Source organism: Pecten maximus, chromosome 10 (genome assembly GCF_902652985.1).
Source record: "Pecten maximus chromosome 10, xPecMax1.1, whole genome shotgun sequence".
Taxonomy (NCBI): Eukaryota; Metazoa; Mollusca; class Bivalvia; order Pectinida; family Pectinidae; genus Pecten; species Pecten maximus.
Genome location: NC_047024.1, coordinates 39,356,177 through 39,383,871, shown reverse-complemented (window position 1 = coordinate 39,383,871; position 27,695 = coordinate 39,356,177). Strand labels below are relative to the sequence as shown.

The following is a 27,695-nucleotide window of genomic DNA, read 5'->3' as shown; positions in this document are numbered from 1 at the left end:
CACCTATACATCGTGATGATGTCATCTATTCATCGTGATAATGTCACCTATTCATTTTGATTGCCTATTCATCGTGGTGATGTCACCTGTTCATCGTGATAATGTCATCTATTCATCGTGGTGATATCGCCTATTCATTTTGGTGATGTTCGCCATTCATTTTGGTGATGTCACCTATACATCGTGATGATGTCATCTATTCATCGTGTTCATTTTGATCCCTAGTTTCTTCGTGATGATGTCACCTGTTCATTATGATCACCTATTCACCAGGGTGATGTCATTTATTCATTTTAATCGCCTATTCATCGTGGTGATATCACCTATGTATCGTGGTGAGGTCATCTATTCATCGTGGTGATATCACATATTCATTGTGGCGATGTTTCCTATTCATCGTGGTGATGTCACCTATTCATTGTGATAATGTCACATTCACTCCGATCGCCTGTTCATTTCATAACAAAATAGAAAATAGAAAATATAAGCACATAAAAGTCAAATCGTAATTCTAATTCAAAATGAATAAAGCGATTTGCAGGGAGACCATTGAAACTATGGCAAGATTGTCCGGCAGTGTAAGCGTCTTCTGAAACTGAATAGGTGATATCCCTATAATGAGTTGGTGTTATCAGAGACATATAGATCTATATATGTATATGTCTCTGGTGTTATCACTAGGCCTATAACAAATTGAATTATTGATATCATCTTATAGTTTAAGTGGTATCAATTAAATATAGCAATTAGGAACTAATTTCTGAGTTAATGGATAAAATAAAGTTGACCATTTATCATAATATTATTTTATTTTAATACATATATATTTTTTGCGGTGCGGATATACTGTAGCTATCTTATTTATCTATTTTGTGATTTCTTTCCTTTCTATTCCGAAAGAGAACAAAGATTGAATAAGACACAGATCGAAGTCAAATATGACTGTATTCTAATATTAACATCGTGCACTTGACGAAATTTATAAAATGGTTCGTTTAGTCGATGAACAGACTGAGTACAATCTGTAATTTATTTCCGACCAATCACAGCATCGGTTACATTAGGAAAATTCGGTCAGTCTCGAAGAGAAATGGGTCAGGTGGAGTTCGCTTTGACATTTTACACGAACTAATACGGCGAAAATGTGAGAACTTGGATGGAAATCACTGCTTCAAAACAGTATATAGATTATAAAAAGTTAGTATGATTTTTACATACATCAGGACAACGTGACGGTTGTAATGAAATAAGACCTAACATCAGTAACATGGTCTGTCTGCATGGCTGATCGATAACCGAGATCGTGTCTATATTGTTATAGGCCCCTATAACACCACGGCGAAGCTGTTGTATTGACTATTTTCGACCATTAGCTGTATACGGGGTCTCGGGTTATAGTTTTGTTCACTATAAAAAAAAATATTATAGCATATTGCTTGCCCAGGCTTTTCAATATGGGTATATATACGTACACACTTGGAACACCACAGCGGTGCTGGCGTGCGTCTGGAAAATTAAACATGGCCATGAGATTCGCACATTATATGACCAAATATGTATAGGCGCTTCTTAAAACCAACGAGCACAATATGATTTACAGAGCTGTAATTCATTTAATAATAGTTACAGTATGCTGATATTGCAAGAAAACTCTTTTAAATTTGTGACCAAACATCAATGCTTTGCTTAGCCAGAGTTTCTGACAGATCGTGACATAGTCCGAATGTGTAAACATAGGGTAGAGTACTAGTGGGGTACGTAATTTCTTACATTTTCGGTGTTTTTTTCAATGCATTTCGAAATTTCAGATTGAGAAAGAATATCTCGCATTGTTAGATGTACAAATTCTTCATAACATACAATTGTATAACCTGTTATATTACTACGTACGCATATCACTGTGCATGGGAATTGACATTAACTTGTGTTTATTTCTGGATTTGAATTGATCGGGAACGTAATTTCTCCCACCTGTCTAACTTCTTTAATTTTGCAGTTATACTTGGCACATCTGATCAAAGGATATTTTCCTTAACTAGGATTATTTTAGATAAAATAATTAATTTTCCTGTATATATATTTATCGGAAGAGAATCGTATCAGTCAGACTTTGTTTTCAGAACAAACTTAATCAGAAAAGATATATTTGAAATAGCAAAAGTTCCATGAAAGTCTGACATTATTCACCATATAAACAAAACACAGTCCTCAACCACTTTGAGGATTAACTAAAAAAATTGTCAGGTGTGCGAAATTACGTACCCTTGCTCTACAGTATATGAAAACATGAAATTCTCCAACTGTTTGATGTTGCTAAGATTTTGGTGTAGACAAAATAGATTTGGCATGACAGAACAACTACCTTATACATAAATGGATAATGGAATGTTTATTTACCCAAAATCGCTTGTTTGGTCCCATAGCTGTGTTATATTCTGTGTGTATTATATTCCCCTCACAGCTGTATTTAACACTGTCCTACTGGTGATTCTGAGTAATTTCATATTTGATGCATGTAACATTCCTTCTATATCACATGGTCATTTTAGTTTACCCCATAATGGCCTCAGTAATATCAAAATAATGATAAGATGTTTTTGTTAATTAAGATTAAAATATTGGCTTTCTGATCACTGTTGCTTTGACATTGAATTTATTAATTACATGTAAGTACATGTATTAACTATTCCAGGTATGGGAAAACAGAGAGGGAAGAGGAGGACAGTACTACAACTGGGTGACAACAAGGACAGTTTTCTAGGTAGATATTGTCTACAGGACTGATTTCACTATGCTAGCTTATATATATAATCAATATGCATATACTGATCAATTTTATAAATGTAAAATTCTAATTGATGTCCGGACATTTTTTTTGTAAGAAACTACTGCTGTGAGGATCTTCATGAAACTTCACAGACACACTAATTAGGGTCAGGGGGTGCACGCATATTTTTTTTTTTTTTGGCAATCAGAAATCAAAGATGGCCACCAGAGGTGATTTCTGTCGGATTTTCTCCAATAGCTGTAAAAATTGGTACATAGGGGTTTTTAGGGATGCTGAATAATGTGGTCACATTTTCGGAAAGTTTTGTTGCCACGGTAACGAAATGGAGGCCTTTAAGGCCGTTGGTCGAAATTAAGAAATTGTCAAATTAAAGTGAAAATTGGTATAGATAGGTTATGAGGGATACCGAGCACAATAGTATGACTGGGGGTGTTTGGGGCACATCTGTGATGGTCCACATTACAATTAGCACTTGTTATTAATTTCTTAACATTAAACAACTTCAACATATTTATTTTAAATTAACACATTTAACTGTCTTCACAGCACGCTATGGCTATGGACGACAAAATGAAGAAGATGATGATTCAAGAGGTAACAGTTTTATGTGTAAAATCTGCTAGTTGTGATATTCTAAGATTACCATATTTCATTCAACAATAAATCCATACACAAGTGACCTTTCAGTAGAAATACCAACAAATTCTTTTATTCTTTAACAAGCTTTACCAAGTGTTTCAATGATAAAATAGTAGCAGAATAATCTTGTTATTTTACTTTTCTTGTCCTTTGTCTTCTTTCTTTGTTGATAAACACTAAAATTTGGAAATTAACAACTATAATTTTTTTTCTTTAGGTGCTTTTGTAGATGGCGGATATGATGATGAGGAACAGGTAACTGATGAGGAGCTTGATGAAGGTAAGTAATGCCACCGTGGACTCTCACTATACCAAAAAATAAATCAAGTTATACTTAATTATAACATCCATCAATATCACAGTGGACATTTTTTAAAAAAAAAGGCTAGTTATGTAATCCAAATCCTGCAATGAATTTATATTAATGTTTTTAGCGTTAAGTTTATTATGCACTTGACCAATTATGCTTTACTCTTAATGTATTTTGGATATCAATACACACCATTCTAGGTCCTGGGAAGGATGGAATTGCGACCTCCATACCACCAGGCCAGGTCAACGGTGGTAAAACAGACATTGATGACAAAGTGGCAGACTTTTTGGCTGTAAGTCTAGAATTATTTAGGCATGGGCCAAAGAGACCCATGTACCCATGAGAGGGAGCATAAACAAAAACAGAGTCTTAAATCAGAGGAATAAATCAATGACTATCAAAAACTTGTGAGGATTGTTTCAAATGTTATAATGGATAGGACCGGAGGTGTCACATGGTGTGATTATGTGGAAGAGTTAAAGCCATCCATTAATGATTAAATGAAATTCATTCTAGTCAATTCAATTGAACTGAGAATTTAAAGGAAACTATTTCTGTTAACTGAAAATTAAGAAATTAGACAAAGTAATCATTTTTAGAACCAAAAATAAGTTTAACAAAGTGAAGAGTGTAAAGCCGATCATGGATGTGTTTAACATTAAACTGTTTTTTTTCCTCAGGAAATTGATGCCTTGCCTGTCCCAGATGATGAAGAGGAAGATGAGGAGGAAGAAGAGGCTCGCCCAAGCTTTAAAGTAGAAATTCCTCCACCAAGCTTTAAGCTGAATACTAATCCGCAGCAGTGCAGCAATGATCAGGAAGAGACGTCTATACGGAACTTCAGGAATGAGAATCCACACACAAAGTCTTTCAATAAAAAGGAAGAGGCAGCAAAAGATATGGAATCTAGGTCCAAGTACAAGAGTATGTTTGTTAAGGGGGCATCTGAGTTTATGACACAGAAGGAAAACACTGAAGCAGTTGCTAAGGAATCGAGGGAAGAACAATGGCCAGAAGGTAATTATAAAAGGAAACTAGCACTAGGTGTGAAAAAGATTGTACAAAAGACATAAGCCAAGGGATTAAGCCAAATAAAACTACCCAATGTCAATGGTGTTCTCAACTGTTAGGACAATTCATACAATACATAACATGCTTCAATACATAATTGTATTACAAATACTGTAACTATTTCTTTTGGTATGCATTTATAATTACATGCTCATACATGTACATACAAGACATTAGCACCTTCAATACAAAACTAAATAATTGAGAGTTAGATACTTCAGAAACAGAATTGAAAAATACTTTATGTTTGACTAAAAATTAAGAAATTGGAGAAAACTATAAATCTATTGATTTTAAATTGAGAAAGTAAAATCTATTGATTTTAAATTGAGAAAGTAAAGAAAGAATGTTTCTATCCACTTGTATTTTGAGAAATTAGAGAAAATTAGGATATGTTTTTGATTGAAAGCAAAAAATTCAAGAAATGATTTTGTTTGAAAAAAAATGTGGCATTTCCTCCGTAGAGCCTGTGTCAGTCTGGCAGCAGACGCTGGATGAACACACCCAGTGTTTCTATTACTGGAATACAATCACTAACGAAGTGACCTGGGAGATCCCAGCTGAATTCACCCAGTACCTGTTACTACGCAAGGAGTATGAGGAGAAAGTTGACCGACTCACCAAGGAAGGGCGGGTCAAACCAACCAAGCCCAAACAGGACAAGTGAGTAAATTGATAGTGTAATTACTGGAGGAAATCCTCGTAAACCACTTAACCCTATTGTAATATATCCCTAATAATTTCATACACCATACTTACACCACATGCATATATGTCTATTATGTTGGAGAGGACATTTGTTTAAACAAATTTGTAAATTTACACCAATGTTATTTTGTTTATGAATATAACATCTAAATACAATGAGTTGCAATCGTGATGGGTTTTACAGTAATTTAATCTTTTGTCTTAGCAATCTTTCCTTTCCGGTTTTGACCATTCTAAACTCTTCAGAACTTGTTATAATGCTATATAAATATGGGAAAAAGCAGTTTTCCTGACCAATTTTGATTCAACAAATTTTGAAAAAGTATCTTTTCTGACTTTGTTCTTGAGCTGATCTCTTTGAAACATTGTAGGGTGTGTATTTAAGTTTATTGGGCAGTATTTTGATTGAACAATCAATAATTGATGTTTTATATCAGTCCTGACAGTGTGAATTCTGGAAAAACTGGCCTGTTTGGTCCTGAGCTGCCCTCTGGTAGTGTTTCCTCTCTGGAAGGGGGTGATAACTCTGGTGTATCATCAACCTCTAGTTTCCTGAACCAGAAGAAAAGTAGTGGTATTCTAAAAAATGTAGACCATCAGCATTCTCCCAAGCCAGACAGCACTAAGTCCTCTAAAGCATCATTGGTTGATGCTACTTACTTTGACAATAGTGATGACGAGAGTAGTAGTAGTGCATATGATAGTGATGATGCTAAAAAGCCAACCAAAAAGAGCAAGGAGGACTCTGACAGTGCCGAGGTAGACATGGATCTGGACGATATTGATGCAGCCCTTGACATGGCATTTGACAATAAAGAAACTAAAAAGGTTAGTCATAAGATTGACTAAAATTTGCATTAGGTAAAAAAAAATCTTCTAAATGAAGCAATGGGAATAATTTGCACGTATTATGTCCTGTAGGTGCAACAAAGATACAAAGTAGGGATATCAGCATGGTAACTTCATTGTCTTGAGGTTTTGTTTTACTAGGGAGATATATAGAGAAATTGAATGCTTGGAGGTACCAAAGTTTTTGAACAATATCCAAAACAATAATAAAGAAGTTTATTAATGTAAAATATTGCCAAATATTTTGTTTGTTATCAATAAATATTATATCAAATGTTTTGATGTTTTCTGCATCAGCCCGAAAGCAAGAAGACGCCTAAAGAGGAGCCCAAAGCTAGTGTCGTAGAGAAAAAGAAGGAGATCAAAGGACCGAAGCAAAGGAGCCTGGTTGAGGAAATGAAGGAACAGGTAAGTCGTGCGCCACAAAGTATGTACTACTGTAGAAAGACTTCCTAGTATCTCACTATTACTAGATTGGTGCTGTCCTTCTATCACACCATCAAAGGGTCATCATTTAGTCGGGGTTAAACATCACTCTTTCATCTGTAAATTCTGATTTTGGAGTGGTGAAGGGATGAAATTTGTCTGATACTGATCGTAGGCCGGTGGTTTTTCTCCGGGTTCTCCAGTTTCCCTCCACCTTCAAAACCTGGCATGTCCCTAAATAACCCTGGCTGATAATATGATTTTGAACAAAATAAACGAAATGGAACTATGTGTCAGCATACAAACATTTAAGCTGTGCACCTGTATTAACTGTTTTGATCTGCTTATTTTTTTGTGACATTATGCTCCTTTACCTATGTATAGACAGAATCTGGTTAATTTTGTCCCTTAATCAACAGTGTGTTGAGTGGAGGGGGAATCTGGGTAGGTTGGGAAGTGGCAGGTTTTAGTCCGCCACTCTGGCAACGGTTATAGTGTTTTCCACACTAAAATCTTTTCTATCAGATAATTCATTACAAACACATGCTCCTCCAATCTATGCAGGTCCAGAAACGACAAGAGATGGAGGCGCGTAATGCTGCTAGACGCAAAGCTGCCATTGAGGAGATGATGGCACGAGAACTTGAGCGGCGTGTTGGACCACCAAGGAAAACGGCCAAGTGAGGACGACCTCCCACAGACAGTGTGGGATAGCAAGAGACCAAAGGGCTCTGACTTCAGAAAGAGGGACCATGAACATGGTGTGTATTTAATTGTCTATTTATCGATAACACTTGATTATTTTTTGCTGTAGCTTAATAATAAAAATTAATGTTTTATTATACTATCTACTGTTTAGACTATTACATTTGATTGTGTTGTATGTGAAAGTTTATATCTTAATGTAAAATTTTTAATGTACGACATTATCATAATGAAATAGTATCATTTTTCCGTACTCCATGCAAAATATCATATATATGAAATAATGTTTAAACTACAGTTTCATTGTACTCTCTGAAATGTAAATTTTTTAATTATATCATAATGAAATACTATCTTTTTTTTGTGCTCTCTGAAATGTAAAATTAAAATGATGTTAACATTATCACTACTGCATGCAGGATCACATAGATCATCGAGTGAGAGAGATCATGATAGAGACTCTAAGAGGAAACATGAAGACAGAAAAGACAAGAAAAAGAAAAAAGATGACAGACATTCGAGAGATCGAGATGAAAAGGGAGATAAAAGAAAAGACAGAGACAGGGATAAGGACAAAGATGAGAAAAAGAAAGATAAGCATAGAGACCGTGATGAGAAAAAGAAAGACAAAGATGGGAAGAAGGAGAAGAAAGAGAGTAAAAAAGAAGAAAAGAAGGAGAAGAAAGAGGTTGAAGTAATTGTAGAGGAAATAAAAGAAAAAGAAGTTGTGAATGTAGAGGATGAAAGTGTACAGAAAGTGCCTGTTGTAGAGGAGCTTCCCCCAGAAACAGAGAAGTTCCTGGAGAAAGCTATGGTTAAGTCTGAAGATCGCCTAAAGGAGGTCCAGTTAGCTAATCTCAAGGTAGGTTTACAACACTTTAGTCTATGGTTAAGTCTTAAGATCGCCTAAAGGAGGTCCAGTTAGCTAATCTCAAGGTAGGTTTACAACACTTTAGTCTATGGTTAAGTCTGAAGATCGACTAAAGGAGGTCCAGTTAGCTAATCTCAAGGTAGGTTTACAACACTTAAGTCTATGGTTAAGTCTGAAGATCGCCTAAAGGAGGTCCAGTTAGCTAATCTCAAGGTAGGTTTACAACACTTTAGTCTATGGTTAAGTCTGAAGATCGCCTAAAGGAGGTCCAGTTAGCTAATCTCAAGGTAGGTTTACAACACTTTAGTCTATGGTTAAGTCTGAAGATCGACTAAAGGAGGTCCAGTTAGCTAATCTCAAGGTAGGTTTACAACACTTAAGTCTATGGTTAAGTCTGAAGATCGCCTAAAGGAGGTCCAGTTAGCTAATCTCAAGGTAGGTTTACAACACTTTAGTCTATGGTTAAGTCTGAAGATCGACTAAAGGAGGGTCCAGTTAGGTAAATCTCAAGGTCGGTCATATGATACTGTAGTTCTGAAGTCAAACTGGTCACACTACAAAGGCAGTCAGAACCAAGCCAATCTCAAGGTCGGTCATATGATACTAGTTCTGAAGTCAAACTGGTCACACTACAAACTATAGGCAGTCAGAAACAAGCAAATCTCAAGGTCGATCATATGATACTGTAGTTCTAAAGTCAAACTGGTCATACCACAAAGGCAGTCAGAACGAAGCCAATCTCAAGGTCGATCATATGATACTGTAGTTCTAAAGTCAAACTGGTCACACTACAAACTTATAGGCAGTCAGAAACAAGCAAATCTCAAGGTCGATCATATGATACTGTAGTTCTAAAGTCAAACTGGTCACACTACAAACTTATAGGCAGTCAGAACCAAGCCAATCTCCAGGTCGATCATATGATATAGTAGTATCAAGGTAAAACTCAAATTTTATATCAGTAAGATCTTTAAAATATTCTCAGGTAATTACAATAATAAATATCATGTATTGACTAGCATGGTAGCAATGAAATCGTATACATACACATAATTACATGTAATTCTTGGCCGTATATCTATCAGAACTCGGATGACCGATAAGGCCTATGGGCATCTTGTTGGGTTTCGGTGACTACACTCTGTCACCTTCAAGCATTTGATAAATAATTAGTAAAGCCCAGGTATGCTACAGCGTGTTGTTAAAATCAGTTGGTGCTGGAGCATCTTTGAATTCCTAGGACTAAATTCTCAATAAGTTATCTCATTTGCAGATGTAATAGATGAACACAATCCTCATGAGTTTTAGAATGTGTGAAGAGAACTTGTATGATAATGATCGTTGATTCTTGTCAAATAAAATGCATATAATTCAAAATGAATAAATTGAAATATACAATTAATATATATTTAAGAATTAAGAATTCTTCTTACAAACTTTGTGAAAAGAAAGTTTTTATCGTGTACAGATGCAGGCATCAGAGTTGGCAGATTTGGCTCTCAGTAAACTTGAGTTTCTGGAAGTGACAAAGAAAGGCCTTTCCAAACTACAGATACTTCTGATAGAGCTGGAGGTAAGGCTACAGATACAGAATCAGGTCGGTCAACACCTTGTCTAGTCAGGTGTAACATATAGACTGTCCAGCATACTAGCAGTGTTATTGTAATTGTACATGTGTAGCAAGTACAAAGCAAATGAAATGAAATTAAAAATTTCTTTTAAAATCATTATTTTATGAATGAGGTTTGTACTCACCACACTGATTTACCACCCTACCTCCCCTTATCTTTTATTAAGAATGAATGTTTCCAGAAAATAACACAGGGGTGAGGTGATATTCTAGCATTTAGTATACAGGTGTAGTCAGTGTTAGAAAGACCGTGGTTTTGGGGCAAGTTCGAACTGAAATAAGGGAATAATAATTTCAACACAGTTCATCATGGGATAGTCCATGATTATTAGTGAAACGAAAAGAGTTAACGAAATATTTATATTTTCAGACAAGACATCAAGACTGGCAGGCTGGTGGATTGAACACAGAATTCTTTGTAGCCAAACTTGAGGAGGCAAACTGGCAACTACAGCAGTATGAGCAGAGTGCAGCACCCCCTGGATGGACGTGTCACTGGGACAGGTACGGCCATCTTGTTTTCTCTACTGTCATCTACATCCTCATTAGTGCCACCAAGTATGGACCTGTTACCCACCCCCAACACCAAACTTCTAAAACTATATCGTTGAAAATTCATGTGTAATATAAGAATTTATTAAAGCCTTACTTAGTTTAGCTTGCCTGCTTGTTCTGTGTTATCATAGAACTCTTATGCACTAAGAAGTGAGGATGACATAAGATTTCAGATGAAAAGTTTTATTTTATTAATTAAAATAAGAAAGACCCTATTTCAGGTCCATATTTGAATGCATTGTGTCAGCATTTGGACAGATTGACTCACTGCCATTTTGTGGTAGCACTGGAGACAGTGTAAAAACTGTTCTTGGCTGCAGTTCAAAGGTCAAAGACTTTTGTGAAATGTGCAAGACCTTTGTTTTCATGACAACTGATCATCTGACTGTCAGATATGGTTTCCATGGCAACAAAACATCTTAAGCCAAGAGGAGAAAGAGAAGAAATTGATTCTTGAAACTGTTTTGTAAGGACAAAAGGTGAGTAAAAACTGGTTATATATTTCATTTGTTATCTATGATGGAAAAGGGAAACTGTTAATGATGATTTTGGTTGGGGATAACATATGAATATTTTATGTTGATGTCAGTCACACTATTTGAGATTCATTGAGAAAAAAACACTTTAAAATGGATCATCTTTCTTGAATGTTTTCACAATAATTCCAAATCAGAATTCAACATTGCATTAAATTCTTTGTAAATGTAATATACCTGGTAGTGAATAGTAAGTGGGTATGTTGTGATTTTATTTTGTACCCATTGAGAAAGAGAAACTAGAAATTGTTGATATAAAACAATAAGTAAAGGAATTCAAAATTTAAAAAAAACTATGAATTGAGTCTCAACCGTGGACAGAGCTGAAGTTATGTCTGTAGAGATACAGTTTAAATTAATAAAATGCTTTTCCGCTTAAAAAAGAACCAGATTTGACAATAACTTGTGTCATTTTTGATATTTTCCTTGACAAAAGTGACTGGCTTCAACATAAATGTTTATCAATAGGAACAAACTGAAAGGATTCATTTCGCTTCATTGTTTTCTCTCTCCTTATCATTTCTCAGTTCAATTTGCACTTCTTATACCTATTTTTGTATATATCTGTCCTCATATAACCAGCTTTCTTGAAGATGTAATGAAACACTGCAGAAAAAATCATATTTTTCTGTATAATCCATTCCTCTTTTCACTGCATCGTGTAAATCCTTTTCTCTGTCATTTCAAGCCAGCCTTTTTTACATACCATAAAAGTTTTAAGAAACATTTTATTGTATGGCATTGTCTGCCTGTCATCAATTTATTTGTCCTAAGATCCCCTGTCTAAGCTTCCAGTTGACCTATTTAAAACAAAAGCGTTGTTCGTTAAGAGGACCTGAAGAGGACCACCTTAAGAGTTTCTGTTCCAGGGAGCTGTCCTGTCACACCCCTAGACTGGTACACTTAAACAGAGGTGGACATAAACACCGACCCTTACTGCATTGGCCATAAAAGAAAAGATGAGAAGTTGAACCTGTAAACCAACTGAAGACTGCCCTCACTGCATTGGCCGTAAAAGAAAAGATGAGAAGTTGAACCTGTAAACCAACTGAAGACTGCCCTCACTGCATTGGCCGTAAAAGAAAAGATGAGAAGTTGAACCTGTAAACCAACTGAAGACTGCCCTCACTGCATTGGCCGTAAAAGAAAAGATGAGAAGTTGAACCTGTAAACCAACTGAAGACTGCCCCTCACTGCATTGGGCGTGAACGAGAAGACGAGAACTTATAAACCATCTAAAGACCGCCCCTCACTGCATTGGGCGTGAACGAGAAGACGAGAACCTGAAGACCACCCGAAACTTTGTAGACTACATCAGCGTGACAATCATGTAGTTGTGCTTTCTTAAGGAAATTGCCTTTCAGGGATTATTTGTTAAAGTAATCACCCATTTCTGTCATCTTAATGACTGACCTCTTGACACTTGATGAAATTTAATGTAACATTAAGGTGTACTTTCTTAAGCTGCATATTGATTTGAAAATTCTTTTAATGTTTTTGTACTTCTGTGTATTTAGATACATGAATGTATTTTACTTTGGCATGGGTTGGTTTTTAAATGAACATTAATGTTCGGTTATTTAGTCTTCTACATCCAGTGATCTTCTTATCAATTTTGTACTTTCTGTTCAGTTCTTTCTGTCCTTTCCTTTGTCCTTTTTACCAACTCATTGAATTTTGTTTCCTCTATCACCCCTTCTCACTTTCCCTTGGATACAACTTAAAATGAAGAAACAGAAAAAAGTATCAGAAAATGTGGCAATATTTTGTCTTGTGGATTTTTACATTTTTCTGAAAAAAAACTGAAAACGTTCCTGTCATGGAATTCTTACTTTGTGATTTTAAATTATTCTTCTGCACACACAGTTTTTCTTTTGAAGAGATTTTGTCAATGAAAATGTTCTGTTCACAGAACTTTATGATTCTCAAGTTTTTGAACTTTTCTGCTTCTTCTCTGTCCTTCAATGAAGTGAAATGAAACCAAGTACTAAACTGTAAGTATATTGTTTGTAATTTGCTAAAATGTTGTTCTTTTTACAGGGCTAATAATCAGTTTTATTTTTCAGTGAAAACATTGTGATATTGAAGGAAATACAATGAATAAAATCTGATTTATCTCACTTCTTTGTCTTATCTTTTACCATTGAACTAGGACTGAACTGTACATGGTTTACATATTATTGATAGGTCATAATGAGTTCCTTTGTTTATACACTTGCTTACTATATCCAATGCGAAGATGAGACAGAATCACATTCACAAGGTCAAAAGGTTAAAGGTCGCTGTATCTACTGAAGTATGTTAATATATAGGTCAAAGAATTGTTAAAGACTTGTTATTTTTACATTATGCTTCGCTGAAGGACTAGAAATTCAGCTGATACGTAATTAAGTATTTTGAATTAGTTAAAAGTGCAGGTTGAAAGGTCAAAGGTCAATTTTGATTCAGTGATAAATATTGGCAATTTTGAGAAAGACTGCATGTACTGAGCAGTGAACTCGGATCAGACACAAATTAAAGTGTTTCATCAAAAGTCTCTTTGTTCACTGTAATTCTAAAACAGCTTGGTCAGATTGCATGGCTTTGTTGACAAGCTCTGTATCCAAGCGATGACTACGAAGGAAAAGCCAAGTCAATATTGTTTATTTCAGTATGACAATATCACAATGACATTGGTGTAAAATGTAAGTATGTAAACTATTTAACCAGGATCAAGTTTTAGAAAACAAGATAATACTACAGTATATATAAAAGATGCCTTTTAGTAAGGTAGTATATAACATGTTAAAGGGTTTCACAGGTCATAGTCCATAGAACAGGCGATTTGGACAGCTCCTATGTGTTCTATTGTAAAAGAAGAGGCATTTGATAATAGCTTGCACATAAAGAGTAAGGCTGTCTGTGAAGTCCTGTTCTCATCTGCTGTTAAAAAGCTCAGCATCATTAGCAGGCTAAGTATGCACCTGAGGAGAGAACAGAGTTGAAGATATCTGTTGAGTTTCGAAACCTTGCAAGAAAAATGTGTGGTATTTGCATTGGATGCTATTTGAAGACATGATTAGCAGTAAAAGAACAGGAGAGACTTGGAAAGTGTTATATAAATGTAAAGGAACTAGAGAGACAGGGAAGTGTGATGTTACTATATCTTGTGTCTTACAACATGTATGAAGACTGGACAGATACTGCTTTTGGAACTGCAGTTGACACTGCAAATGTTATTTCATAATTGTGAAAATATGTCTCTTCTTAACAACCTTGTGTCTGGAGATAAATCATTGAAGATAATGACATTTGGATTCTCTGTGGGTAAATTCATAATGATCAGCTTCCTATTGAGAACTGAACTTGGAACATGAGTTGCAAAAAGACTGAAATGTCTGATCATAGTTGCCATTGTTTGCAAGCCACAGGCCAGGAAGCACCACTGTATAAACATTCTGGTGTAGAGGCTGGCAGGAAAGGACCTGTGTATCAACTAGCTAGAAAGGACAGAAACCACTGAGTAGTGCTATGACTGGATAGGGAAGATTCTGACTGATCTTAGCCGACGAGAACTAAAATCAATCTAGATTGTAAACTGGAGGGCTCCCATCATTCTAGCCAATGAAGGCTAGGACTACTGTTGAAAAGACTTTACCCGAAGACTCCAACCATTGTATTGCCAAGACCAGCCAAAGAAGATGTGTGGTCTGACATGATCCTAAGAGGAAGCTTAAATACTTGTACTTCAGTTGCTCTAAAACTTTTTAAGCTACCAAGAATTTTTCAAGATTGCAACTTTTTACATTTTCACGAAAAGAAGATTCCGGTCATCAACAAAAATACAGATAGGTGTTCTTTCAGTCGCTTTCAAGCTCCAAACAGACTTTATTAAAAAAAAAAAAAAAAAATCCACTATTTTTTGTAACAAGGATGGATTTCTTTCTGACACCACTAGGGCCATAAGATGTCGTCAGTTTGTAGAGAGTTCCAGGTTGTAGAGACTTCATTATAAGTCATTGGTAAATGTGATATATATTACAGACTGGAAACTACAATGTACAATGTAAGTAGAAAGAAGGCAAATCATATTTGTTAAAGTTGAATTGGACCATTTTTGCCTTTTTTGTTTTGCAAAGCTTTCCATGAAGTATTATAAAGTAAAACTTGGATTAAATGTCTGGTGTGCATTTTCCAGATTGCTTGATTTTTTTTTTTATCCTTCCAGATATAATGTTAAATGGTGGAAATATTCTTTTGGGTATATTTCCCTGTCCTTACACACACTGCAATATGTGCAATATGTGTTGGTTCGTTTCCCATAATACAGTAAGAAATACCAGTAGTTTGAATATGGGAATTATTGGTCAAATGTCAAGGTCACTTACTAAAAATAGAATATCGCTTTGTCCCCTTCACACTTCTTGTCATTGAAGTATACCTATTACCTTTATCTTGATTGATTTTTGTAAAACATAATGATTCATTGTCATACATTAAACAATGAGATGTTATCAAAATCAAGGTCAAGGTTACTTAATAAAATATTATTGAAAGTGGATTGTGGTCACCCAATATGTTATGCAGGTGACAGGTGTTATGAGCTTTGCTCACATTTTACTATCACAAGGTTAAATGTTTAAAAGGACAGAAATTAGTGATTTAAACTGCTACATTAAGTCAAGTTGATGAGAACAGATACTACACTGTATTACAAAATGGTTTTAAATCAAAGAACGAAAAGTGAAGTGCTTGACTTTTGTCTTTGTGTTATATATTTTGAACCTGAATGGAAAAATCTTTATGAAAAAAAGGTGTGATATATTGTGAACCTCAATGGAAAAATCATTTATGAAAAAAAATTGGTTCAATTTGATTTTTGAATTTCAATACAACTTAAAATTAAGAGTCAAAAACAAAATTCTCTCAAATATTAGTATTACTTCATTGTTTTAAAACTTGGAAATGAAAAAGAATAATATGTCCATTGGTATTTTTGAAAAGTAAGAAACTACTTGCATTTCTAAGTACTCATTTTGCAAAAAAGTATATGGTAGTTGTTGCTAAGTAAATCTTCAAGTTATAGTTGTATACAGACATCACAGCTTTTATAAGACTTTCAATAAATAAATAAAAAATGATTAGTTGAACTTTCTTCAAGTCATGGATGCATTATCACACTGCAACACACAATTTTAAGGCATATACAATGTAAAGATTTATTGGTTCAAGGTTATAACTTACAGTAGTACATGCTATAGTGATTTTTAAGTTTTGGTTATTGTAAGGAATTCTGCAAATTTTGTATGCAAGTAATAGAATTGATTAAAACAATTTCTGTGAGGATTGATTAGAAAAAGAGGAAGTTTCCATCACTCAAAGGAAGACATCTTGACAAACAGTTTTGGTATCGGTCTCTGACTATTAGCCATTATTAAACCTTAAAATCCTGTTTCAGTAGAGATAAAAGACCCTAGCTTGCATTTTGGTGTATCAGATACTTGAACCAAAGAGATATGCATTGATATACACATGTTTACAATAAAAAGAATTGGAATAGATCTCTTAGAGACTACTTCAGTACAATTAAAGATACAGGTAATAAAGAAACCAAGAAAACTCATTGCAGTTAATCTTTTATTGTAAAGGGGGGTAACAAATGGTCCCCTTAGATCAAGGGGGTAACTTATGGTCCCCTTAGATCAAGGGGGGGACTAATGGTCCCCTTAGATCAAGGGGGGGGGGGGGGGGGGACTAATGGTCCCCTTAGATCAAGGGGGGTAACTTATGGTCCCCTTATATCAAGGGGTAACTAATGGTCAACTAAGTCAAGGGTAATAACTAATGGTAAACTAAGTCAAGGGAACTAACGGTCAACTAAGTTAAGGGGATAACTATTGAACAACTAAGTCAAGGGGATAACTATTGAACAACTAAGTCAAGGGGGATATATAATGGTCATCTTAGATCAAGGGGGATAACTCATGGTCAGCTTAGGTCAAGGGGAATAATTAATGGTCATTTTAGATCAAGAGGTATAACTATTGGTCATCTTAGGGGGATAACAAATGGGTTAACTTAGGTCAAGGCATATAATTAATGGTCAACTTGGGTCAAGGGGGATAACTAATGGTCAGCTAAGTCAAGGGGGTAACTATTGGTCAACTTAGGTCAAGGGGGATAACTAATGACCAGCATAGGATTTGAGGACAAATAAAGGACTTCCACTGTCTTCATGTTCTCAGCTGGTATTTATTTATAACAAGTATTATATAGCCTAGCAGATATTGTAACTATAAACGAAGTAGGTGAGCTATTGGACACCTTGGCCGGTTTGTACTGTTTTGGTGACTAATTATTCATGCCGGAAATGTACCATGTATTGTCAATGTCTATGGATATGATGAGTATAAAAATGGAGAAAGAAAAAGATGATGATGGAATTGAGGCTTTAAATTACCAATTTTGGTGCTGTGCTTTAAAATCTCTCCATGAATGCAATGATATTTTTCCTGAAAAATGCAAATCAAGTTTTCTTCTTTTTTTTTTATAACCAAAAACTGATGGTTATTATCATTATATAGACATTTAATTGGATATAACATTTTTTCTTAAGGAAATTGCATGATTTCACTGTCGTGAGTGTTTGGGTATACACACATGTATAACAATCAACAGAAGTGTACCAGCTATACTGTAGAGTCTTTATTTTATTTTATATAAATTATTTATAAGTGTTCATAAAAGAAACGAGCATTTTGTTAAGTTCATTTTTCATTTTCATTGTTTTTACTATTGTTTGTTTTAACTTGAAATAATAAAAGATAATAAAAGGATGCATGGTGGACACATTTTACAAGCCCTGTCAGGAAATCCTATCAATTTATACTGTAATATTCTGTAATGTGGTGGGAACATGTCTGAACATTAGGGAGTGGTAAATGTGGCCACTGTCTTAGTAGACTTGGGTGTTACATAAAATATACTCCATTTCTGAACCCCGTTAGTGTTATTCCATTTTCTGTCAGCTCATCAAACTTGTTTTTATTTCAAATTGTATCTCTTGATATAACTACATCATTAGTTTTTCCAATATCTGATCTTACTGTTCTGTTCTTCATCAAAGACCACCTTATCACGACATTGTTTGATAACATTTTTGGGAATACTTAGTAAATGTTGTAAAAACCATTTTAATAAAGGTGGTGGTCTTTGAGGTTTCAAATTTTTTTTTTTTTTTTCTGTTCAACACAAATGTTTCTTTTAATAATTTTTTTCATCAATTTAAAAGCAAAACGAAAATAGTTTAGTCCTCTTGATGTTGCTGTCTAAACTTCTACTGTTCTGTCACATCAGGACAGTTCTATCTTATGGGAGGTCCTATATTATACAAGGGAGATAACCCATTTGGTGGACAAAGAGAGATGGTCAATCAAGTTACAGTATAAATTGAGATTTGTACAGGTGTGGTGATGGTAACCATATGCGGAGAGCAGAAGATGATAATAATGAGTAGAAACCTCATCTCTTTTATTTTCTCCTCTCATGGGTGTTTTCCTGTGTAGAGCTTACAGGCGATACTTCTACATGAGCAAGAAGAGCAAGCGCACACAATGGGACTATCCAGATGATGAGGATGAGGATGAGGAGGAAAACGATGACACCAACAATGCCGTTGTAGAAAAGGAGAGCTCTGACAAGTTTGTGCCCAAGCCCCCAGACAGGCATCCTGAAGGGGAACTTTCACAGTCACCCGAGTCCCATTCTGTAACATCTGCTTCTTCTGAGCCAACCAGTTTGTCATCTAGTATGAGGGACATAGACCTTGTTACCTCAACGACAGTTGTCAGTGGAGGATCAAGGCCAGAGGTTGGGGCTTTAGCTGACACCACTGTTTCATCAAAGTCAGCTGTCATTTCTACCAGCCATTCGAGACATACAGAGGTACGGTGACACGACAATCAGGGTTATGACATACTGTTTTTAAAATGAATTTCAATAGAGATATGAGTGTCAGTTGTGTTTTTCCTATCCCGCTTTAGACAGAGGTTTGCCATGTGTTTGGTTGCTGAAGAATCTTACCAAAAGGGATGAAATCTCCGTCTCATGATTCTTTTTCTCTCACCCTGTTTACTCTTCCATGTATCTGATCTAACGGAACATTAATACAAGATAATGTTGATGTAACATGAATGAATTGTCGATGTGATATCATTGTATTCTTGCTGTGGTGTCATTGTTACGAACATGCAAAGAGCATGTGTAGCTTGTCTCAACCATATATAAGATGTGATAAGAGAATCTTGGACTGGTAAAACTAGATATCTCTGTCTTGTACTTACCAACCAAACTCTTACACTCAGGATGAGATATCCCTGTCCACAGAACGGACCCATGTTTGATTATTGTTCTCACATACTCATCACTTAACAAAATTCCAGTCGAAATAAATATACTTGTACCCATGGTAATTTGTCCACCAAAAATCCTACAGTTGAGACAGGATACTGCATTCACAACAATTCTGACATCACAGAAACATTACAAAGACATAATATCAACAATTCGTTATTATGATGTTATAGTATGTGTTGGCCACCTTTACTTACCCTGGTAAAGACTTACCTCGGGGTATATATTGGTCAAATTTGACGAAAGTATTATGGTATGGCGTTTTCCTCCCATCCAGTGTAAACTTTTGATTGTTTGGCAATTTCCTACATTTTTTGACAGATCTCTTTCAAACTAGGGAGAATACATTTCATCATAATGGGTAACAAACAAGTCATCAGTGCTTATATTTTAGTTGATTTATTTTCACCGTTTAGCAACTGAATTCTTGTTTCCTTGCAGGCAACACGATCAAAAGAAACTCTTCAGGAAAACCAAAGTGGTAAGGTTTACATTCATTACAACAAAGAAGTATCCGACAATGAGTGATTGTCTTACCTATCTGGCTCGAGAGTGATTGTACCATATAGAGAGATATAGATTGTACGGGAAACAATGAGTGATTGTCTTACCTATCCGACTCGCGAGTGATTGTACCATATAGAGAGATATAGATTGAACGGGAAACAATGAGTGATTGTCTTACCTATCTGACTCGCGAGTGATTGTACCATATAGAGAGATATAGATTGAACGGGAAACAGTGTGTGGAATATTTAAGTTTCTACCACAATACGCTGTGTTATTCCACTATCAAGCCATTGTATAAATGTGCCGACTGTTGGATAAATTTTTGTTATATACCACCAGTTGTATATGACCTTCCGGTCTTTCGATTGGTCAAGAATTCGAACTTTGACCCAAGCTGCAATTGTTATTGACGTCATCAATAATCGAATGGCGTCACACTGGGTCCCGGACGTCACCGGTACACTTTATTTGCACATGCGAAATTAGACTTGGCCATATCTCCCTTTGATTCAAGCCGATATTATTGTGGTAGAAACAGGTCACACGATTCGTAATTGTCGGATATGGAATTTATTTCACACTCATAAGTTATTTTTTTAAAGTTTCAAAAGACACTCGCTAAAGCTTGTGTCTTTTGTAACTTTTAAAAAATAACTTACTCGTGTGAAATAAATTCCATATCCAACAATCACTCGTTGTGTAACCTCTATATATGAGGCAGAATGTGTTACAAATTTTGTATGATAGAATAAGACCATGGTATAGGGGTAACTGCCCTACGCCTTGGTATGGATGTATACTGTATTCTGTTGACTGCTTGAAAAATAAATGGCTGCATTCATCCATCCATATAAAATATGTGTACAAGACATCTCATGAATCCCTGGTCAGAATTACTTCATATTCACACGGTCAAGTTCTATGCTTTATTAGATTTTGTTGATCATCTGTCAAAGTTAAAGATAACACTTTTAAGAGAGGAAAGTGGTTTTTGATCTGTATCACATACTGTATTAAACTGTAACTGTTTCTTACAGCTCTCATTGAGGAAGGTTCTCAGCAGAGAGGAGGAAGTTTAAACTACCTTAGTGGTAATGAAATGGGAATCTTCAGGGGGGAACCTCCACCACCAGGCACAGACCTCGAGATGTTACTGACCGCTCCACCCCCACCTCCTCCCCCGGATGACCAAAGACAAGGATACGGAAGTCTGAGTGATGACGAAGAGGAAGAGAGGGAGGCAGACCGAGGCAGACATGATGTCCAGAACGGTGACAGTGACATGGATGTTGACAGTAATGAGGCACTGCCCTCTAGTGTTCAGACTTACAGTCCTCAATCGGATGGGGCTATTTCATTTAGTCAGCCCAACAGACTAGGGGAACAAATATTTGCTCCAAACATGGAACAAGCTAGTAACATTATAACTAGAGGACCTCAGATCTTCTCCTCGGAGGCTGTGATTCCTCCAACACAGGGAATGGGAGATGGATACTACCCAGCATCTATGGGAGACATGGTAGATAGCAGTGGATCATTTGCTGCAGCCTCCAGTACACAGGACTTTGTGGAAGGGTCAGTGGAGACTCTTCCAACTGGTCATCCCTCCTCTCCCTATCCTCCTGACAAAGAGAAGAAGAAAAAGAAGAAAGATAAGGTACAACACATCAGCTTGAAAAAAAATCTGGTCTTACCAGTTTTTAATTTAGCTGATTTTTTAGTCTTATTCTGATCTATACGCATGTAAACAGTGAGGCCAATACAGTTAATTAATGCAAATGTTTTTAAGTCATGTCTATCTTCAGTTGGTACCCTTAAATATATTGGTTGTGAAGAGAGATAATGATATTAACACAGCTAGCACAGTTTCCAGGTTTGAAGATACCAGTTGTTGAACAAAGCTAACAATGTGTTTTTGTTTTACTCCAGACCATGAGCAGTACAAGTCTAACACTCAAGAAGAAGAATGTGTCATCAATGGTCCTGAAGTGGCAGAAGGTGAAGAAAGAGGTGGAAATAGAGGAACGCAACAGGGAGGAACGAGAGATGGCCATACGCCAGCAGCTAGAGGAACTCAAACAGGAGTACAGCTGAGTTGTCTCCCTTAAGACATGAATGTAATTTCATTATTTCCTTTTAAAAAGTTTTTTCTATTAATTTTTGAATAACTAAAGTGGCCTCTGTTTATCTTATCTCCAGGTGTGTTGCTTGTATTTGATATAAGCACTGTTGAACCACAACATGTAATTTATAAAAGCACTGTTTAACGACAATTTTTGTAATGCTTGTTGAAATCCTACCATCTTTGTCCAGGTAATTAAGGCCGGATACAGATCTGCCATGTCTCAATACCTGAAAATAATGGTCAATAAAAATGAGATACATTTCTTCGTGTATTTTAAAACTTTGTACATATAAATATTTTTCTTTTTAATGATTGATGTTTCATTTTCTTCTAGGTATGGTGTACGCTTGTGGACTAATGTAGTGGTCTCCTACCTAAAGACAATCAGAAGTCGTGACAGAAAATGAAAGATTTTGTGAAATTTTCTTTCAACTACATAATTATAGTGCAAGGTATTTGTTAAAATGAACTTATTATTTTCCAAATGATTTTGCAATGCCTGATTGACATGACTGTGAAATCTGAGTGTGCTGCTATTATCACTATATCACAAAGATTGAGGAACTTACTGCTGTATCACATCTGTCTCCGGAGACTCAACAGTCACGGAGTAACTGATGTATCCCATCTGTCTCCGGAGACTCAACAGTCGCGAGTAAACGTTGTTAAAGCCAGTCACCATAGAAGAATACATGTAAAATTTGATGTGTTTGAAATTTTGAAGACTGAACTACTGTTTCATCGGGTAGAGAATTTACCTGGTCAATAAAAAGTGAATTTGTGTAAAATGATTGGCATGAATTATGTAATGCAGGGCTCCTTGTACAGGTTTGTATTAGGATTTTAACTAACAGTATATATACTCACTTTCTTCATGTATGTTTGTGTGTGGTCTCTGAGGAGCTTAAAAACTCTTGTGCAATTTGGAAATTTCTTATATTTCAAAATGAATCATCATATCGCAGGTTGAAAAATGGAATACAGCTATGAGTTGTGATTGTTATTATTAAATACACCTACTGTGTATGAGCTAGACTTACTGTGAGAGATTAAGGAACAAGGAGAGTATTGGTCATAATTATGGCATGCATTTTAAGTATTAGTCTCTAAAACAAATGATAAAATACATGATGTGTATATACAGTTTTATGTATAACACTGTACATTGTAATTTTATTGTGAGGATCAGATTGGTATCAAGGTGGTGTATATATAGTCCACCTGATCAGGGTACAATGTATATGCTAACTTACACCTTAATAGTTTTGTTTGAAAGATTAATTTAATGTCACTTGATCATTTAGAATTATTTAGTGATATGCCATTATTTTATAGAGGTCAAGTTATATCGCCAGTCATAAAGGATGTTTCTAGATAGTAATGAGATGAACTTGAGATGTGAATGATATAGTGGAATACAGAAACAATGATTATATGTGAATCTATTTATGTCAGTTAGAGAGGCTAATAGATGGAAGATGTTACTTCCAGAATACATTAAAATCAGATTAATGTAAAATGGAGGTTTTACAACTATTGTTGAATGAGTTTTTGGTATACTGGAGATCTAGTTAGTGGTACCGGTCTACTGAGTGTGACAGTTACTATACAGTGATCATATGACTGGAGATCTAGTTAGTGGTACGGTCTACTGAGTGTGACAGTTACTATACAGAGACTGGAGATCTAGTTAGTGGTACGGTCTACTGAGTGTGACAGTTACTATACAGCGACTGGAGATCTAGTTAGTGGTACCGGTCTACTGAGTGTGACAGTTACTATACAGTGACTGGAGATCTAGTTAGTGGTACCGGTCTACTGAGTGTGACAGTTACTATACAGTGACTGGAGATCTAGTTAGTGGTTCCGGTCTACTGAGTGTGACAGTTACTATACAGTGACTGGAGATCTAGTTAGTGGTACCAGTCTACTGAGAGTGACAGTTACTATACAGAGACTGGAGATCTAGTTAGTGGTACGGTCTACTGAGTGTGACAGTTGGTATACAGTGACTGGAGATCTAGTTAGTGGTACCAGTCTACTGAGTGTGACAGTTACTATACAGTGACTGGAGATCTAGTTAGTGGTACCAGTCTACTGAGAGTGACAGTTACTATACAGAGACTGGAGATCTAGTTAGTGGTACCGGTCTACTGAGTGTGACAGTTACTATACAGTGACTGGAGATCTAGTTAGTGGTACCAGTCTACTGAGAGTGACAGTTACTATACAGTGACTGGAGATCTAGTTAGTGGTACCGGTCTACTGAGTGTGACAGTTACTATGTAGTGACTGGAGATCTAGTTAGTGGTACCGGTCTACTGAGTGTGACAGTTACTATACAGTGACTGGAGATCTAGTTAGTGGTACCAGGTCTACTGAGAGTGACAGTTACTATACAGTGACTGGAGATCTAGTTAGTGGTACCGGTCTACTGAGTGTGACAGTTACTATACAGTGACTGGAGATCTAGTTAGTGGTACCGTTCTACTGAGTGTGACAGTTACTATACAGTGACTGGAGATCTAGTTAGTGGTACCGGTCTACTGAGTGTGACAGTTACTATACAGTGACTGTAGATCTAGTTAGTGGTACCGGTCTACTGAGTGTGACAGTTACTATACAGTGACTGGAGATCTAGTTAGTGGTACCGGTCTACTGAGTGTGACAGTTACTATACAGTGACTGGAGATCTAGTTAGTGGTACCGGTCCACTGAGTGTGACAGTTGGTATACAGTGACTGTAGATCTAGTTAGTGGTACCGGTCTACTGAGTGTGACAGTTACTATACAGTGACTGGAGATCTAGTTAGTGGTACCGGTCTACTGAGTGTGACAGTTGGTATACAGTGACTGGAGATCTAGTTAGTGGTACCAGTCTACTGAGTGTGACAGTTACTATACAGTGACTGGAGATCTAGTTAGTGGTACCGGTCTACTGAGTGTGACAGTTACTATACAGTGACTAGATATCTAGTTAGTGGTACCGGTCTACTGAGTGTGACAGTTACTATACAGTGACTGGAGATCTAGTTAGTGGTACCGGTCTACTGAGTGTGACAGTTACTATACAGTGACTGGAGATCTAGTTAGTGGTACCGGTCTACTGAGTGTGACAGTTGGTATACAGTGACTGGAGATCTAGTTAGTGGTACCGGTCTACTGAGTGTGACAGTTGGTATACAGTGACTGAAGATCTAGTTAGTGGTACCGGTCTACTGAGTGTGACAGTTACTATACAGTGACTGGAGATCTAGTTAGTGGTACCGGTCTACTGAGTGTGACAGTTGGTATACAGTGACTGAAGATCTAGTTAGTGGTACCGGTCTACTGAGTGTGACAGTTACTATACAGTGACTGGAGATGTAGTTAGTGGTACCGGTCTACTGAGTGTGACAGTTGGTATACAGTGACTGGAGATCTAGTTAGTGGTACCGGTCTACTGAGTGTGACAGTAACTATACAGTGACTGGAGATGTAGTTAGTGGTACCGGTCTACTGAGTGTGACAGTTGGTATACAGTGACTGGAGATCTAGTTAGTGGTACCGGTCTACTGAGTGTGACAGTTACTATACAGTGACTGGAGATGTAGTTAGTGGTACCGGTCTACTGAGTGTGACAGTTGGTATACAGTGACTGGAGATGTAGTTAGTGGTACCGGTCTACTGAGTGTGACAGTTACTATACAGGGACTGGAGATCTAGTTAGTAGTGGTATGGGCATAATGGCCTTCATCAGTGTTAAATGATTATACTACCAATAAAAATCAATTCAACAATTCAAGTTCATGTGTTGTAAGACTATCACATCAGACTTTGATTCAATACAGATCAATTAACGAGAGTAGAAATTCTGAGGAATGTGGATTCATTAAAAATTGTATCTGCCTCTCTTGTACTGGTTGTATTAAGGCGTGTTTTAAGCAACTTTGTTATGTCTGTATTTGAACAATTGCACATTTTTCTTTGGCAAACCTAATTTTATGTCACATTATGATAAAAATTTGCATAAGCATTAACCAAAATTTCATGAAAGAGTATATATTTCAGAAAATTAACCGCTTTGGGAGCATAACAATTGCTAAATATAGAATTAAGATCTAAGTGGTGAAACTATTGAGCAGTATTCATCAGAATCAAACGGGAAGCAGCAAATGGTTACAGATCTGATCATGTCAAAGGTAAAGGTCACAGAGGTCAAGTTATGTTTCTTTCATTTTGCAAGTATTTTGCTGCAATATGTTTAGCTGAGGTGAGCTAATGTGGTGCAGCATTCATCATCCATCCTGCCATCAACAGCTTTTCCGTTTCAACAACTTCTCAAGAAAGAAAGTCATGACATTAGGTCCAGTAGCATGCTGGGAAGAAGGGTTAGTACCAGGGGTATGTTCAAATGACTAACTTTGACCTACTTTCAAGGTCACTTTGGTTGAATGTGTTGAAATCTTTTCTATAAAAAAAAAAAAAAGGCCCATGGTCATGATATGGGGCAAGTAGCAAGGTGAGATAAAAGGCTACCGGGTATGTTCAAATGAGTTCCTGGTACCTTGACCTACTTTCAAGGTTACAGGGTTATATGTCTCTATGTTTCATAAGATATAGTATACATGTATAAGATATCTATTGTTTTATATAAGATATTTCACTACATGAAAATAGGGATCAACATTGCTCCTTGAATATTAAAATATTAAATTTGTTTCCCATATTTAGTGCTCACTTATGAACTACTCTGGTCCAACAGCTCAAACGAAAACTGGTACTGCTAAATATGTGGTGTGAAAATCTGTTTTGGGGCGATGTTCTTCATGTTTGAGCAAAATTTTAATGTCAATATTTCATTTTTATGACATGACTGAGATTGCCATATCTTACTTATTTTATCACTTACCAAGACTTTGTGTCCTTGTCTAGTAGACAGGGTGTAAGAATTGTTCCTGCTGTTTCCGTGGCATTATTTGTTAGTGGCGACCAATTTTGGGATCATATTTATTCTCTTTTGTCTATTCTACTTTCTTTTCCCTTGTGTCTTCCTGGTTACTGCCTCCCTTTCGACATTAGTAGAGTGTTCGCCATTGTGAAGAAGGATTTGGGGTTCTGTCCCCTTGCTGAGACATAATAAAGTCTTTAAAAATGGTTCTTACTATCCCTGCGTATCCTTCAGCATTCTTGTGATTGTGATGACTGGTTTGCCCATTGTAAGTATAATATGACTGGGTGGGATGTCCTCGACAGTATGCTTCAGTGGTTTGGTTAAGTTTGGTTTATTTTGTTTAACGTCCTATTAACAGCCAGGGTAATTTAAGGACATGCCAGGTTTGGATGTGGAGGAAAGCCGGAGTACCCGGAGAAAAACCACCAGCCTACGATCAGTACCTGGCAACTGCCCCACGTAGGTTTCGAACTGCTTCAGTGGGGTAGCACTATGTGGTCTGCATCAGTTTTCTACTATCAAGGAGGCAAACACAAACATTTACACAATGCACATACAGCTCACACACACAAGGGGAAGCCATCATTTTCAGGTCATCGGACCCAAAAGGTCAGGATGACTAGTCATCGTGCTCCGTCAGACTTT

The 27,695-nt window shown here is 36.3% G+C and overlaps 1 protein-coding gene across 1 annotated transcript; it reads left to right on the top strand.

Moving 5' to 3' along the window:
• The first annotated feature begins 1,064 nt into the window (after nucleotides 1-1,064).
• LOC117335444 (formin-binding protein 4-like) lies at nucleotides 1,065-23,650 on the top strand. The gene is given in 19 exon segments (XM_033895446.1): nucleotides 1,065-1,197; nucleotides 2,693-2,761; nucleotides 3,335-3,382; nucleotides 3,645-3,707; nucleotides 3,938-4,032; nucleotides 4,421-4,757; nucleotides 5,276-5,474; nucleotides 5,957-6,347; nucleotides 6,666-6,776; nucleotides 7,359-7,463; nucleotides 7,465-7,555; nucleotides 7,919-8,361; nucleotides 9,839-9,943; nucleotides 10,371-10,504; nucleotides 18,636-19,014; nucleotides 19,924-19,963; nucleotides 21,030-21,649; nucleotides 21,922-22,109; nucleotides 22,452-23,650. Coding segments are annotated over 17 exon segments (3,393 nt in total). The 5' UTR covers nucleotides 1,065-1,197; nucleotides 2,693-2,694; the 3' UTR covers nucleotides 22,087-22,109; nucleotides 22,452-23,650.
• The last annotated feature ends 4,045 nt before the right edge of the window (nucleotides 23,651-27,695 follow it).